The 17,025-nt window shown below is 39.4% G+C and overlaps 1 protein-coding gene across 13 annotated transcripts in view; it reads left to right on the forward strand.

Moving 5' to 3' along the window:
* The window catches only part of SLC9A9 (solute carrier family 9 member A9), a 658,568-nt gene that overhangs the window by 150,623 nt on the left and 490,920 nt on the right, over positions 1-17,025 (forward strand). For all 13 annotated transcript variants that reach the window (XR_009540645.1, XR_009540648.1, XR_009540646.1 and 10 more), the window contains 2 exons: positions 10,884-10,961; positions 13,333-13,409. Coding sequence is in view for 9 of the 13 variants with exons in the window: in XM_060149673.1 (XP_060005656.1) it covers positions 10,884-10,961; positions 13,333-13,409 (155 nt within the window). In the remaining 4 variants the exon portion in view is untranslated. The remainder of the gene's footprint in view (positions 1-10,883; positions 10,962-13,332; positions 13,410-17,025) is intronic.

Consider the following 17,025-nt stretch of genomic DNA (forward strand, 5'->3'; position numbering starts at 1 on the left):
GTGGTCTTTACGTATTTGAAGCTCATGAGGACACATCCAATAGTGGAGTGGATAACCTGAACCCATAGGTGGATGGCAGATGGACTACTTTAGTTAAGAAGGTGGTCCCTGGCGTCATATTACTTGGTTCAAATGCTGCTTACCAGCTGTGTGATGCTGGATGAGATGATTAGTTTTCCTATGCTTCAAGTTCCCCATTTGTAAAATGGGATATTCCTAACTATCAATACTTTGTAGGGTCATTGTGAGTTGCAAATGAGAACATACATGTAAAGCACTTAGAATAGTGCCCGGTTCATAGTAAGCGTTCAAGGTATATTAACTGTTAGTTTTGTTATCTTTATTGTTATCAACAAAGCAATGGACTCACAATCAGAAGCTAAGGTTTGAGTCCAAGTCTTACTACTTACAAGGTGTGACTTTGTGAAAGCCACGTATCTCTCTGAGCCTTGGTTCCACCTCTGTAAACATGGGGTGTTCACAGCACTTACCTCAAAAGGTTGTTTTAAAGAAAAAATGAGAGTCTATGTATGAAGGCACTTTTAAAACTGTAACAGCCTTATGGAAATGTCAGGGTTTTTAAAAATTATTACTTATTATTGTAATTAATTGACAAGTGGTAACTGTAGTAGTCTATAAGTAAGGAAGACAGACCCTGAGCTTCAGCCCTGCCTGAATTATAATGACTGTGCATTTCCTTTTCCGTGGTAGTTATTTCCATTTCAGTCTCACCATTATTCCAAGAGGTGATCAGATATCGCCCCTGTGTTTCAGAAACTGAGGCTCTGAAAGCTTATGTGACTTGGTCAAGATTAATCTGTGGCCCAAATGGTCTTAGGACCAAGTCTTCTGACTTTGAGTTCAGTGTTGTTTCCAGACCTCCGTGTTGCCAAGCTAAATATTTAGAATTATATGAATGTTTTGTTCTCAATTCTCCACTTCAGTTTGCCTGGGTTTATAAACATTACCTACCTCCAATAAAATACCAGTGCTTATATCTGTCATTTTTGCATGTATAATGTTCACAATAGTGTATTTCTAGAATTTTAATTACTTGAAAAGTCATCATAGTTTTGTGAGAAATCTCACAATTTCTCAATGATAATTTATAATTATTATTACAAATAAAATATATTTACATATTTTTCTATGTGATTTAAATCAGATGGTCTCTCAAACTTTGCAACTTGCTTTATTTATTTATTATTATACCCTTACCTTTCCTTAGGCTTTTAAAAGTTTAGGGTAAACAGCCAATTATAAAACTTTAGGAGAAAATATATTTATGACATCAAGATAAGAGAAGATTTTTTTAAAGAAGTTACCAAAAGCTGAATCAAAGTAAAAATGGAATAAGTTTTACTACATTAAAATGAAAAACTTTTGCATGAAAAGACACCACTGACAAAGTTAAAAAACAATGTTAAAAAGTTTAAGGGGGTGAGAGAATAGAAGAATGTATTTGAAGTGTAAATAACCAAAACAGAATAGTAATCAGGTTGTGTGAAGAACTAATAAACAAGAAAAAGTCATACTGGGTAAAAGGTATGATCCAAAAAATCACTAAAGTGATGTCACAAAAGACCAATAAACAAGGAAAATATGCTTATTTCATTAGTAATGGGAAATGCAAAGAAAACAGTAATGTGGTAGCAGCTCGTGTATATCTTACTGGTAAAAATTAGAAATCTGTCAATACTAAGTGTTGGCTAGAAGGTAGAGAAATACGCCTATACTTTCCCGTGGAGTGTAAATGGTGTAACCACTTTAAAGTTACTTCAACCTCCTACGGTTGAAGATTCGTATACCTTATCATCCAGCAGTTCTACTGCTATGTATTTTCCTCTTTTAGAGAAATTTACACATGTATGCAAAGGCTTAAGTACAAGAATATCTATTGCATTATTTTTAGTCATAGTGAAAATAGGAAAATACCTAATTGCCCTAATTCTCTTATCAGAGAAGGGAAAAAGCAATCGTGATATATTCATCCAACAGAAGGCTATACAGCAGTTTAAGCGAATAGACAAGATCCACATGTATTAATGTAGATAAATTGTAAGAACGCTTCTGAATGTATAAAGCAGGATACAAAAGGCTAGTTATGGCTAAATTTCTGTAAAATTTAAAAATACACAAATAATACTAATTATTTCTATGGATACATGTATATGAAGTACAAGAATACAGTCATGGAAGGAAAACACTTTCTAACTTCAGGGTATTGGTCACTTCTGGGGAAGGGTCTTCAACTCTGACACATCATTTAAAACTTGTTTGAAGCAAAATTAAGACTATAAATATAGTAAAAAGAGAAACAGCTCTGGTTTAGGATTTCAAAGTTCAGTGGTGCCTCTGAGTGATCCTGTGATTTTCCACATGTCCCTTGAACTTTCTGGGGGACAACATTAGGTCAGGGTTTCAAACATTTTTTTAGCAGAGGAACACTTCATTCAAAGAAAATCTGAAAATCCTTCACAATGTGTGAAACAGGTGAAATCAAAACTGCTCAGGCAGAACCTGGAGAGCAGAGCCAGGGTGGACGCAGCGCAGTTGTCTCCACTTCCCATCACCACCACTCCCTCCGTGGAGCCCAGAGATTGGCAGAAATCAGTTTGCAGACCCTTAAGTTGGGTGACGTCTAAGGCAGCTTCTCCTTCTGACAGCCTGTGTATCTGTGGCACTCTGTATTACTTAAACAACAGCCTACAGGAGGTAAAGCCTATTTCTCTGATGAGTCCCTGCCACATATAAGAGCTCTGTAGGAAACCATCTGGAAAAATGGAAGAATGCTTTTCACTGTGAATAACTATCTCCTAACCTGGCCATTCCACAGATTTGAATGTCAAGAGCAGGATTTCTCCCCACTTTTAAAAAACAGTAATTCATTATCTTTTTGCTGCTTGTATGGCTTCCTTACCTGCCTAAACTTATATCCTTACCATTCTTTGTCCTGATCTTACTTACTCTAAGTAAATATTGTTGAATGAATGGATGCCTCCTGGGTTTGGTCCTTTCTTTCCATTCTGTCACAGTCACCTTCATTCACATTGTCCTTACCTTGTGCTCATTTTGGTTCTTGACAATGGTTTCCCTTCATCCAGGCTAAACTTGAGGCCCCTTCAAACTAATCTACATGAGATACCTTTTTTTTTAAATGACTTTAATTTATTTTTTAAGTAAGTAATACATTTATGTGGCTTAACGTTCAAAAGGTACAAAAAAGGTAGGTTGGAATCTTGAAGACATTATTCAATATCATTTCTTTTGCCCATCTGACTTTTAACTTGATAGTATTTATTAAAAAAAGACTTTTTGTTGTTGCAGTATAGTTGCCCATCTGATTTTATAGCTAGTTGAGACATAGATACAGGAATGAGAAAGACAGAGAGCAAAAGCTAGGTAAAATAATGAGTCTCAGTCTGTAAGCTGGCTTGCTCGTCTTTCACCCCAGAATTAGAAAGACTGACCCACCCAGCCACGGACCCAGCTGGACAGCATGAGCCTTCCTTAGGTCTGGGAGGAGCCGGGGGCATCCACTTTGAGCAAGCAGGCCGGTTCCAACATGGAGAGAGAGGGAGCTGAGATGCACACACTCAGTTCGTTTACTCCAGCTTACCAATTAGACTAGTCACTCTCTGTTTCCTAGGGAGAGTGAGTGAAAGGTGGGACCAGGGCCAGGAGTGTTAAATCCTGTACAGCGCTCCCCAACTGGTGTGCTGATGGGTTACAGGTGTGCCATGAGATATCAATCCCTTCATCCTCAGGCTGAGGATGGTCAGAGTCCTAGTCTCATCTTTTCATCCCTGAGTAGTCTCATCAGGACCCTAATTTCCCCACAGTTTACCCCATTGACCCAATATACTCATTTTGTGTGTGTCATGATGGCAAAAATGCTGGGATGCCCTGCTCTAAGCAGCAGTCCTCTCTGTATCCATAGATATGAAGCCAGGGCAAAGAAAGTCGTCCCTCACTAAGTACGTACAGAAAACCCTTCTCCCAACCCCCATACTTCCTGCCACCAAGTTCTCCTCCCTGGCCTCCCCAGAAGCAACTGATTGTGTATATATATATATAACTTGTATATATAATATGCAATAGACGATAGTATATATATGCATATATACACACACATATTTATAATATGCAGGTAAATATTCTACACGTCCTCCTTTTCCACACAAATCATGGAATGGTCCAAATGCTTTAACAAACTACCCCCAAATCTCTATGACTTAACACAATAAAGGTTTATTTCTTGCTTGTGTTCCAATCCAGTGTGACCTTTGGGCCATGAGGGGACCACTGTAGTCTTCTCCAGGGGCCATTAATCATTCCCACCTTCCTTTAATCTAGTGGTTCTGCCAGTCGCTAGTATTTGGGACCTCTGCCAGATGTTCTACAGGAGCTAACAAAGGCAGAAAGACAGAGAACATGGAAGATTTAGGGGATTTTTAGAGACCAGGGTTGGAAATTATTTATATTACTTCTATCCATATTCAATTGGCCAGACCTTTGTCATATGGCCCCACGTGACTACAAGGAAATGTGGTCTAAGTGTCTGGCCAGGACAAAAAGAAAATGGGGTGTGGTGAGGCCATAGCAGTGTTTGTTACACATGCCAGTCAGACTGTTCTACACCTTGCTTTTTGAGCTTGACAGCAAATTTTAGAAAGCAACCATATCAGTTCATAGACAGTTTCCTCAGCCTTTCTAACAGTTGCATAGTATTCAATTTTACAGATTATAGTTGACCCTTGAACAACACAAGTTTGAACTGCGTGGGTCCACTTATATGCAGATGTTTTTCAATAACAAGTACTGCAGTACTAGATGATCTATAGTTGGTTGAATCTGTGGATGCAGAACCGTGGATAAGCAGGAACTGCAGAAAGGGAAGAACCTCATATACAGAGGGCCAACTGTGAGTTATACCCAGTTTTCGACTGCATGGAGGGTCAGCACCGCTAACCCCTACCTTGGTCAAGGGTCAGCTGAATATTGTGATTTATTTAACCAGTCCATTTTTCAATCATCCTCAATGCTTTCTTTCTTCCCATTTATTCCTCTGCAATGAATACTCTTGCCCTCATGTCATTCTACACATGTGCAAGCATATCTGCAGGATAAATTCTCAAATGAGGTGTTGCTGAATCAAATGGTATGGATTTCTGGGCTTTCCTGGTGGTGCAGTGGTTAAGAATCCACCTGCCAATGCAGGGGACACGGGTTCGAGCCCTGGTCCAGGAAGATCCCACATGCCGCAGAGCAGCTAAGCCCATGTGCCACAACTGCAGAGCCTGCACTCTAGAGCCTGCGAGCCACAGCTATTGAAGCCCGCACGCCTAGAGCCCGTGCTCCGCAACAAGAGAAGCCACCGCAATGAGAAGCCTGCGCACCTCAACGAAGAGTAGCCCCCGCTCCCTGCAACTAGAGAAAGCCTGCGCGCAGCAACGAAGACCCAGCGCAGCCAAAAATAAATAAATAAATAAATTTCAAAAACAAAAGAAATGTTATGGATATTTGACATTTTGATACCTTTTGCTAAATTACTCTACTAAAAGGCTATACAAATTTATACTCCCAATAGCCATTTTGTTGTTTAATCCTGCTGTGCAAAATATCTCTACTTTCTTCCGTGTTTGAATGAATATAGTTTCAGTTCATTACCGCTGGGTTAGAGAGGTAGTCTGGGCAGTAGGCATAGCCAGGTCTTAACCTCCTCCCACATCACTCAGGAGGTCTACATTTTCTACTTCTGTTCCCCAAGTGCGCCTTGTGCCTCCAATCCTTAACCCATTCCTTCAGCAATTTCTTCCATTCTAATTCAGGTATAGTGAGCCTTTCTTGAGAAACAATCAGTGTCAGGTACCAAGTAGAACACTTTACACCTCTTATTACATCTAATCCTCAAAAGCAAGTCTAGGAAGTAGGCATTTGCATGCCCATATTACAAATGATGAAACTGAGCTCAGAGAGATTAAGTGGACTAAGCTTATCTAATTAGTAGGCAGTGTATTTTCATCAGATATTCTGAATTTGTTCTCCATTCTCCCCCTCTGGTGCTTTTCATACCAAAACTTAGGGCAGAGGAAAGGAAACACACACCCTTGAGTTGTCTCTATGTATATCCCAAAGCTGTCTCCCCCGAGCAAGCCAAGTTTTCTTTGAATTCTCATATTTACATTAAAAATGCATACAGGTTTTGATTTTCACTTTTAAATATATCTGCATTTTAAAAATATTTAAAATATTTCAAACTGCTTGCTATCAAGTATAACTGAAACTCCAGGAAGCTGCCAGTTTCCCTTGTGGCTTGGTGAACCCTGGCCCACTGCTTCCAGGGCAGACAAAGGAGCATGGTTCTGTATGTTGGTGTCCCATGGAGAGGCTCCTATCCAACCTTCAAAACCCAGCTCATACGCTCCTTCAATATCAAGCCTCCCTGCAGGGTTAGCAAGCCCAGAGTGGTGTCTCTGTCCTAGAGAACCATGAACTACAACGTAACCCTGTGCCTTGTACTGAAACTACACAGCGTCTTTCTTTTGACTATAACCTTCATGGATTCAGTCCATCTATCATATATCTTCAAGAACTTTGCAACAGAGAAGAGGCTTGTTAGATTTCTAATGAACAAAGCATTGAAGATAAATGAACGCATTATTGTGTTAACCACTTTTACTTTTCCAAAGGAATTGGGAATTGCCAAAATAATGAAAGCCTACTTCTGAGTCCCAATTTCTCTTAAACACTCCTAAGTCTTGCTTTAAGTAGTTATGTTAGCCTGGTTCTCCCTTGGAAAGCACACATTTAGCTTGCCCATGTAGATATACTCAATTCCCAGCAATATCCCTGACACATTCATTGACACTGGGCACGCCATTCATTTCTTCTCCTATCTCTGGAAAAAGGGGATAATTGCATTTGCCAGTTACCACTCAGGAATGCTGTCAGAGTTGATGAAACTATGTTTTTAAAAGGCCTCTTTGGGAGTAATATGCCACATAAATCACAGTCCCCTATTAAAGTGGTTCTTTTAGTGCTTATTTATTTAGTAGTTGCTAGAACACTGATATTTCTTCCTAGATAGTTCATATTGAGTTGCTGGAAGCCTTAATACTCGACACCAAACAGAATTTTTTTTTTTTAATTTATTTTTGGGTGTGTTGGGTCTTGTTTCTGTGCGAGGGCTTTCTCTAGTTGTGGCAAGCGGGGCCCACTCTTCATCGCGGTGCGTGGGCCTCTCAGTATCGCGGCCTCTCTTGTTGCGGAGCACAGGCTCCAGATGCACAGGCTCAGTAGTTGTGGCTCACGTGCCTAGTTGCTCCGCGGCATGTGGGACCCTCCCAAACCAGGGCCCAAACCAGGGCCCAAACCAGGGCCCAAACCTGTGTCCCCTGCATTGGCAGGCAGATTCTCAACCACTGTGCCACCAGGGAAGACCCAAACAGAATTTCTGTATCTATAACCTTCTGATGAGAATTAAACTTGGTACCTTTGCTTTCTGCTTTTGGAAATTTTCAAGTTGATTATCTCTATCTACGTGTCCAGGCCATTCCTAGCCAAATACCGGTGCATGTTTGAGTTAATAGGTAAAACTACTGCATCCTTGTAGTAGTTGAACATATTGGTATTTTTCTGTCTCATATTATCTGGTATTTTAAGAATTGAATCTCAGTATTTAAAAATCTCACAGTTTTCATGAAGCATCCATAATTCTACCACCTGAGTCTCAGGTCAGTTGCTCCAAATTAGCCACTCCTTATATGGGACAATAAACCATCTAAGAATTGAATGGTCTGAATTTTTTAATTCTAGTAACTGTCTATAAATGTACAGTCCAACAGTTACTAGCCACAGAAAAAAAAAATTTCAGTCCCTCAGTTCCAGTAGCTTGCAATTCAATTGCTCAGTAGATCATGTGACCCATGGCTCCTGTATTGGGCAGGACAGTAATAGGATATTTTCACATCACAGAAAGTCCTACTGGACAGTGCTGGTCTATAAAATTTGTATCTTAAGACTAATGTATTTAGCTGAAAGATTTTTAACTTTCTGCTCTTCCCTTTCACACCTGTCTTAGGTTTTTTCCCCCCTCATACTATAATGAAAAATTTTAATTGTTTGGGCCTTAAAAACAGTCTCACCTCCAAGGCCATGATTTGAACACAAAGTCTGAGGAAAATGACATGTGGAATCGCCATCTGGAGGTCGGTGCAGCGGCAGATCCAGCCATTTCTGAGAAATTGTCTGGGTTTGGAGTTACTCCCAGAACTCTGATTTAGCAGTTCCTAAGCTTATAGCAAGTCTGAAAGGAACACAAATCTGTTTTGTATATACAAATAAATCCTCGTACACTGCATGCCATTCTCAGCCTGCCAGTTTCATCTGGCTGCTCCAGAAAATATAATTCAATAACACATTAGTTAACCTGCATGCAGGGAATGGGGCATTCTGATTATTGAAATGTTCTGGTTGAGTGATTAACCTGATTTTTGCAGAAAAACTGCCGAGGCGAGGGATTTTTCTGTCCAAGATGTTGTGCCACTGTAATTCTCTCTTCCAGATGATCACGGCTGCATTGCTTCTCTCCTCCAGAACTCAGAAATACATCTCTTTGCTAAAAACTTTCAAATATGCAGTTGATACACTCTCAAACAGGCCTCAAAAATAGATCAATAATGGTGTTTCAGATAATCTTAGAAAAAAGAGTAAGCTTAGAAGGAAAAGTAATATCTTTGCCCAAATGTTACACAGTTGTAACACTCAAGAGTTCCTAACAATAGGGCAACTTCTTCAAATAGTATAACTTCAAAATATTAATTCAGATATTTCATTTTCTTTAGTAGTAAATACTTAAAGGTGCTTATTAGATATTAGGCAATGCTGCAAGGGCTTTGTAAGTATTAATTCATTTAATTTTTATAACCACCTTAAAATTAGGTACCAGGTTATTGTATTCATTTTCAAGATGAAGAAACTGGCACAGAGAGTTGGGGATAGGCCAAGCTGATCTGTCTGAATGCTCCCTGGTACAAGAAGTTGTAGCATCAATGAGGGAATAACTAGGTTTATGAGAGGGTGCCCAGCTGAGTTAGGTGGCTCCTACTTCCCCCCCTTCCCCTTTCCAAATATTAGAAGAGTAGAGTTGAGGGGCCAGTATGCAGAAAAGCGAAGAGGGACTCTGGCAATGCTCAATTAGGCCCAAAGTAAAAAATGGGAGTTAAGAAAGGCTTTTCTTAATTTTTACTTAAGTAATTCTTACCTGTAATTTGTAAGGTTGTTAGGGATATATATAATTCATTCCATTTTAATAGATTTGTCTCTCAAAGGCAATTAATTTTTTTTCCAATTTAGCAAATATATATTGAACAATGGGCTAGCACTGGGAGGGATGAAAGCAACACAGAATTGACTAAGACATCATTGTGATCCTTGATGGCTTCCCAATTTAACTGGGAAAACAGTCAAACGGAAACCAATAATTGTGTAAAATATGTTATGAAACACATATGCTTCAAGGGAGGGTACAAAGTGCTGAAAGAGCATAGAAGAAAGAATAGTCAGTTTTGACTTGGGAAATCAAAGCATGTTTCAGAGAGGAGTAGCTTTTTTTTTTTTTTTTTTTTAAATTTAATTTATTTATTTATGGCTGTGTTGGCTCTTCGTTTCTGTGCGAGGGCTTTCTCCAGTTGCGGCAAGTGGGGGCCACTCCTCATAGCGGTGCGCGGGCCTCTCACTATCGCGGCCTCTCTTGTTGCGGAGCACAGGCTCCAGATGCGCAGGCTCAGTAATTATGGCTCACGGGGCTAGTTGCTCCGCGGTATGTGGGATCTTCCCAGACCAGGGCTCGAACCCGGGTCCCCTGCATTGGCAGGCAGATTCTCAACCACTGCGCCACCAGAGAAGCCCGAGGAGTAGCTTTTGAGATCCAGTTTCAGAGATGAGTAAGAATTCAGGCAAAAAGGGGGAGGAAATTAGAAAGTATAGTTGTGAAACCCATACATCTCAAAGATTTTGACGAGTGCTGTAATGGTAAGAAGGCTTAGTGGTGAAATAATGAATGGCAGTGAGTGTGTGTGTGTGTGTGTGTGTGTGTGTGTGTGTGTGTGTGAGAGAGAGAGAGAGAGAGAGAGAGAGAGAGATTGAGAGAGAGAGAGATTGAGAGAGAGGGAAAGTGTGGAAGAAGAGAATGAGCCTAAGGAAGGTTTTAAAGAATAAATGAGTTAACATTTTCAGACTACCCAGCAAATAGCAGATATTGGATTCAAGAATTTCTCCATCTCATTTCATTGCATTTCACACCAAGGAATTTTTTGCCAAGTTTATTTTAACATTTAAGTAAAAGCCAATAAACAAATACTAGAAAAATCCAGTTTCACTTTCAAATGTGTTTTTCCAGAGTCCAGAAAATATTTTGAACTTCAGAGTGGGATAAAGTGGGAAAAGTAAGACTAAATTTCTAAAAATGTTTTATTTGGGAAAACCTTAGATAAATCCTTGTCAGAGCTGAAATGTTGGAACACTACCAATCTCCTCAACCAGAAAAAAATAAAATAGAATAAAAACATTGAAAATATGAGGAATGAATAACTAATCAAAGTAAAAGGAAAAGGTTTTCTTTGCCTAGAGAGGTTTCATTGAGGTTTTTTTGATGTTCTTATTAGCTACAGAATAAAGTTTTACATTTAAAATATTTATAGTTGTATTCAATTATGAATTTCTAAGTTTGCATTTTCTCTTATTTTCATCTTTGCTAATTTAATACCATGTTAATATGCCTCAGACAACCTTAGCAAGGGTGACTATAACAATTTTTTTAAACTTATTTTTAGTAGCCCAAAGGAGCGTCTTCTTAACTATACTTTTGTCTTTTCTGGCAGATGACATTTGATCCAGAAATCTTCTTCAATGTTTTACTGCCACCAATTATATTTCATGCCGGATACAGCCTAAAGAAGGTAAATATACAGTGATTGTTTTCTTCTTTTATCATTAAGTAGAGTATTTTGCCAGCACTAAGGAAAAAAATTATTTTATTTTATGGGTTTGCCTATTTGGTAAGAATATCATTATCTTAGATCATATGTGATACAGATTCAAATCTGACATGCTTAGAATTCTTCTAAATCCTGCTATGTCCAGTATACTAACCGATAGCCACGTGCCATTGAAATGTGACTAGTCTGAATGGTGTGCTTTTTCTTTTTTGTTTGTTTTTTTAACTTTTATTTATTTTTTAATATTTGGGGTGTTTTAATCAGTCGTTTTTCTACAGTTATCATAGTTTATTTTATTTTCTTTATTTATTTTTGGCTGCGTTGGGTCTTCATTGCTGTGCGCGGGCTTTCTCTAGTTGCGCAGAGCAGGGGCTACTCTTTATTGAGGTGCACGGGCTTCTCATTGCGGTGGCCTCTTGTTGTGGAGCATGGGCTCTAGGCACGCGGGCTTCAGTAGTTGTGGTGCTCGGACTCAGTAGTTGTGGCATCCGGGCTTAGTTGCTCCATGGCATGTGGAATCTTCCCAGACCAGGGCTCGAACCCATGTCCCCTGCATTGGCAAGCTGATTCTTAACTCTGCACCACCAGGGAAGCCCCTGAAGACGTGCTTTAAGTGTACAATATGCACTGGATTTTACAGACTCAGTATCAAAAAATAATGTAAATTATTTCAATAATGTTTTATATTGATTTCATACAGAAATGATAATGTTTGAATATATTGGGTTAAATAAAACATTTTATTATCAACATTCATTTTACTTTTTTTTTTTTTTTTTTTTGCGGTACGCGGGCCTCTCACTGCTGTGGCCTCTCCTGTCGCGGAGAGGCGCGCAGGCTCAGTGGCCATGGCTCACGAGCCCAGTCACTCCGCGGCATGGGGGATCTTCCCAGACTGGGGCACGAACCCATGTCCCCTGCATCGGCAGGTGGACTCTCAACCACTGCGCCACCAGGGAAGCCCTCATTTTACTTTTTAAAAACTTATTTTAATGTGGCTACTAGAAAAATTTTAAATGACATATATGGTTTACATTATATTTCTACTGGGCAATATTATTCTAGATGATTATAACCAAAGAGTTTGCTGTTAATTACATTGAGTTTACCCATCACCCATTGGGTGAAAACTTAAGATTGTTTTGCTAATACTCAGCTGTTGATGCTGATAGAGACAAAGTCTGGTTTTGCAGTTTCTATGCACTTGCAAAACATTACTTAGGTGCAGCCTGAATGCTCACATTTCCTAAATTAGTAATTCACATAGAAGTTTAGGTGCTAGCATCCCAAGCGCTGCAGAGTGAGGTTCTGGCCTGAATGAGTTTTGAGATGCAGAGGTAGTGCAGTTGCTTTTCTGCTGCCCACCACCCACTCCAGAGATTCCTAGGGCTCTCCTCCTTTGGCCTATGGGCTCCAGCAGCCTTTGCTTTTTCAGCACAGACCTGATTTTCTTGTGTACTCCAGGCTCCCTCTTTCTGTCAGTTCTGGCTACTTAGATGCCACTTACAGAACTGGAAGGGAGTTTTCCCAAGCAAGCATTTGAAAAGATTTAGAAAGCTAGACTTATTCCAGTCATCCTTCCTCATCCCCAGCCCCAAGACTAGGTATCATTTTGTGTGATTCATTAGAATAAACTGTTGTAGGTGATTAAGGTTTTGTTTCACCACATTCAGAAGAACTGTAAACCAGAGATCCAATAAAAGTCAAAAGACAACTTAAATTTTTTTTTTTTTTTTTACGGTACGCGGGCCTCTCACTGTTGTGGCCTCTCCCGTTGCGGAGCACAGGCTCCGGACGCGCAGCCTCAGCAGCCGTGGCTCACGGGCCCAGCTGCTCCGCGGCATATCGGACCGGGGCACGAACCCGTGTCCCCTGCATCGGCAGGCGGACTCTCATCTACTGCGCCACCAGGGAAGCCCAACTTAAATCTTTTAGAATAGTATATTTAAAGTGCTAAAGGGGTTTCAGTGACAACAAAACTTCTGAAAAACTCTGTCTTCCTTTAATCATCCCAGAATCCTGCATGGCCATTGCTCCAGTCCCTTCCCTCTCTCTCAGGTCCAGCCAGTTCTGGCAGTAGTTTCTCTCATCTCTACCCTGTCACCTTCCAGGTGTATTTTTTCCCCTATTTTTTGGAAACCTCTGTCCTTTTCTGTGTAAATCAGTTAAGCCTTATTTGTACAATAGGGCCAGGAACTGATGCTCCAAAAACAAAATTTGCCTAAACAGTGAGGGAAGGGTGGGGCAATTTATTGCGTTTATTTTTATTTCCTGTTAACACTAAGAAGAAAAATGCTGACGTACTATATAAAATGTATCTTTTTCTCCCCAGAGACACTTTTTTCAGAACTTAGGATCTATTTTAACATATGCCTTCTTGGGAACTGCCATCTCCTGTATCGTCATAGGGTAAGTGACATTCAGAGCTCAAGTTCCAGAAGGCTGTAGGGCCGGTGCTCTCGAAATGTGGGAGGAATCTCACATTTCCTGGACTCACACTGACTGGGTGAATTGTCTATCTTTTTCAGTATATCACCTCTTTACATATTTTTCTGACTCAATTCCAAGGCTTGCATGTCTTCTGACAAACACAAGTCTTCAAATCAAAGCAAACTAGAATTAGACTGTTGGATTTTCTCTGTGAGTTTTGAACTTCTGACTTAGGGACTATGGATAATTTGGTTTGAGTTATATGAAGCACGTTGACTTTTTTGGCTTAACGCAGATATGCACATTGCATTCGTTTTCCTTCTTCTTGGCAGAACCTTACCTATATATAGTTGATAGGAGTAAAATAGTAGCTATACATTAAGAGTTTTCTTTCTAAGGGAAAGTTTACAAGAGAGCAGTCTGAGACAGACATCTCTAAATATTAGCAGAGTTGTTTACTGCTGGGATACACTGTAGGACACAGTGTATTTTTTTTTCTCATTATATTTTATTGGTTATGCTGCTAAGCCCCAAGTCTAACTATACAGACTCTGGCTTGCAGCTCATCATAAAACAAAATGTGGTACAAAATAGTGAAGCCACTCCAATTCACTCATAATCCTATCCAATACGTTAAATCTCCACTGCAGAAAACATGTACAGCTGCTATGACTACAAAGGCATGGATGTCTTAAATTGTCGATACAGCCAGTTCTACCCTGGAATTTTACTGCACACAGCTGTTATATCCCTAACACAAGAAACTGAGGCTAAAAACACACATTAGTCACTCATCCAGCCTTTTCCTTACGAAACATTTAGTGTGTGTCACTGGAAGGCTAAGGAGCTCTCATTACTTGGACCTGAAAGTGGGGAGCGGGGGGGGGTATTTTGAATTCTCTGTTAAATTTTTATTGATTCAAGCCTAGAACAACTCAGGCTACATTATATGAAAATGTCCAGCATGGTTAAGGCGGTGAGGAAGCTGAAGATTTTAGCACCTGAAGGTGGAGGCTTGCAGAGATGTAGACTGGGGAGCCTTATAAAATCTGGACAGCTAAGAGATCTATCAACTGTTTGTGATTGAGAGTCACAGTGGATTTGATCTTTCTCAAAGCTTGTTCAAGGGCAGGCTTCTCTGTTCTGTGGGTATGCCATAGCTAAATATCCAAATTTCAAAGCTGGCAAGGGCCTCAGAGATCTGTGTAATTAAAACCCCTCCTTCTGGAGATGGAGGAATGTAACATCTTGAAAGGCTAATTAATTGTTTCAGTCTCACCATCTATGAGAAGTAGGACCTTGGTCAGGACAAAATTCAGAACTTCTTCTCTTGATCCAGTAGCTCTTTCCATCACCCACCTCTTCATTTAGCAATTTATCTTGAATTTCTATACATACCTAATATTATTCCTATACATTGACACAAGACTTTGAGATGTGTGGACTCTACAAATGATTGATTATCAGTTTATAGCAAGATTGATCTTTAGCAGTTCTATAATATGGAAATCTGAGATTTACAGTAGATGCAAATTCTAAACTTGTGGACAATGCTGTCAAATTATGGCATAATCTGTTTCATTATTATTCTGTTTCCTTTGCATAACTGATTTTAAGTATATGTAAGTGTATACATTGATATAATACACTTTACTATTATTAAAAATCTATACATCTAGGTTTAAAGCACAGTAATGTATAGTGTGTGTGTGTGTGTGTGTGTGTGTGTATGCTTGCACTTGCGCATTGTATATAATTGACTTGTTCTTAAAATTTTCAATTCAAGAGATCTAGTGATATGTATTTACTGGAGTTGAGAAACTCTTCTAATTGATTTTTAAGGCTGTGATCAATAATTTATAATGAAAAGTGATTTGAATAAAAAGTACAGCCCTGGCAAAACTTTTAGAACCATGTTCCTTGTTTGAACAACAAAAACTTGTAGGGTGCCTTCCTAATGTGGGTCATTAGGTTAAAGTGCAGAAGGGTTAGATAGTTTAAAGGTTTTAGGATCTTATCCAGCAAGGTAAGGGAAACCCTTGAAGAGCTTTAGCTTGAGCGTGACAAGGTCAGATTTATCCTTTAGGAAGGACATTCTGGTGGCCATGTGAAGTGGGAAAAAGGCAGCAAGGGGACCATTTTAGAGGCAATTTCCAGGCTAGGTTGGAAGTGATGAGGGCCTAGTCTTAGGCAGTGGCAGTAAAGGTGGATATGGAGCTATCAACTTGTGGAAATCTTGAGAGAATGAGGTCGTCCAGGGAAAGTAGGTGGAGTGAGAAAGGAAGGTACTTATACAACAGCACTAGTTGAAGAAAGGAAGAGGTGCCCACAAAGGACTAAGTACTGGGCCCAAGAAACAGGAAGCAAACCAGCAGGGAATGTATCTGGAAGTTAAAGGAAAAGGTAGATGGAGGGTGGACAGTGTCTAACACAGGAGAGGTCAAGTGGGATAGGCGTAAGTCCATTGGATTCAACCCCTAGGAAATGATGGGCGACTCCACACTTATGCTATGGGCAGAAATAGAGGAAGAGTATTGGTAGGTTCAGTTGTTTGGGGTACTGTACAATGAGAAACAATCATTTATTTTGATGCTGTTCTCCAGATACAATCAGAAATTTTGAAAGAAAGGCACATACTTAAATTCAGACCAAACAGACACTTTCATAGTTTGGTGACTCCTGTTGTGAGTCACTCAGACTTACACTTAAGTCTTAGAAAATGACCAGTTATATTTTCTGATAAATTAATGGTGGTAAGAACAACGCAACAAACATTTATTCAGTGCTTAATATGTACCATGCCCTTTTTAAAAGTACTTTACATGGATTATTTCATTTAATCCTCCAAATAATCCTATTAAGTAGATAATGTTATTATCCTCACTTAACAGTTGAGACAGCTGAGGTTCAGAGAGAATAACACAGTGTAAGTAATAGGGCTGGTATTAGTAACCAAAGAATTTGGCTCCAGAGTCAAATTCTTAATGCCAAAAAATGTGCTTTACTTCTATGTATTGGTATCACTAAAAAATAGCATTTAGAATATTAAACTAAAGAAAAAATGGTGTAAATCAGTCAATATTTACTAACATGCCCCTTGTTTCTTCATTTATCCCCTTAAAAGTTCTCACAGACATGAGAGATTTTTATTAGGGAACCCTATCTAAAAGAAATCCACATTTTTAAGGGGAAGAAGGGGGAGGCCTGAGTTTATGCAGTTCTGTTTATAAAATGGGCAAGAGGAGGGATTCAGCACAGTCAGTTAGATTGGACTCTGAGAATAATTTTATAAAGGAGGCAGATTCTGGGTAGTCATTTAGTGAAGAGGGATGAGGTAGTTGGATTTTCTATACTCTCAAGTGCACTAGTCCTGGTGGGTATGGGGAATATTGTGCAAGTTTCCAAGTTAGAGAGTAAGTCTCACTGAGCAATGTAAGAGAATGTGGGAACTAAAATACTGGAGAGTCAACTGGCAGATGGCCATGAAGCCCAGGATCAGAAATATATTATATTTTTATTTTTTTAATTTGTTTATTTTATTTATTTATTTTTGGCTGTGCTGGGTCTTCATTGCTGCATGCGGGCTTTCTCCAGT

This window comes from Lagenorhynchus albirostris, chromosome 5 (assembly GCF_949774975.1).
Source record: "Lagenorhynchus albirostris chromosome 5, mLagAlb1.1, whole genome shotgun sequence".
In the NCBI taxonomy this organism is placed as follows: Eukaryota; Metazoa; Chordata; class Mammalia; order Artiodactyla; family Delphinidae; genus Lagenorhynchus; species Lagenorhynchus albirostris.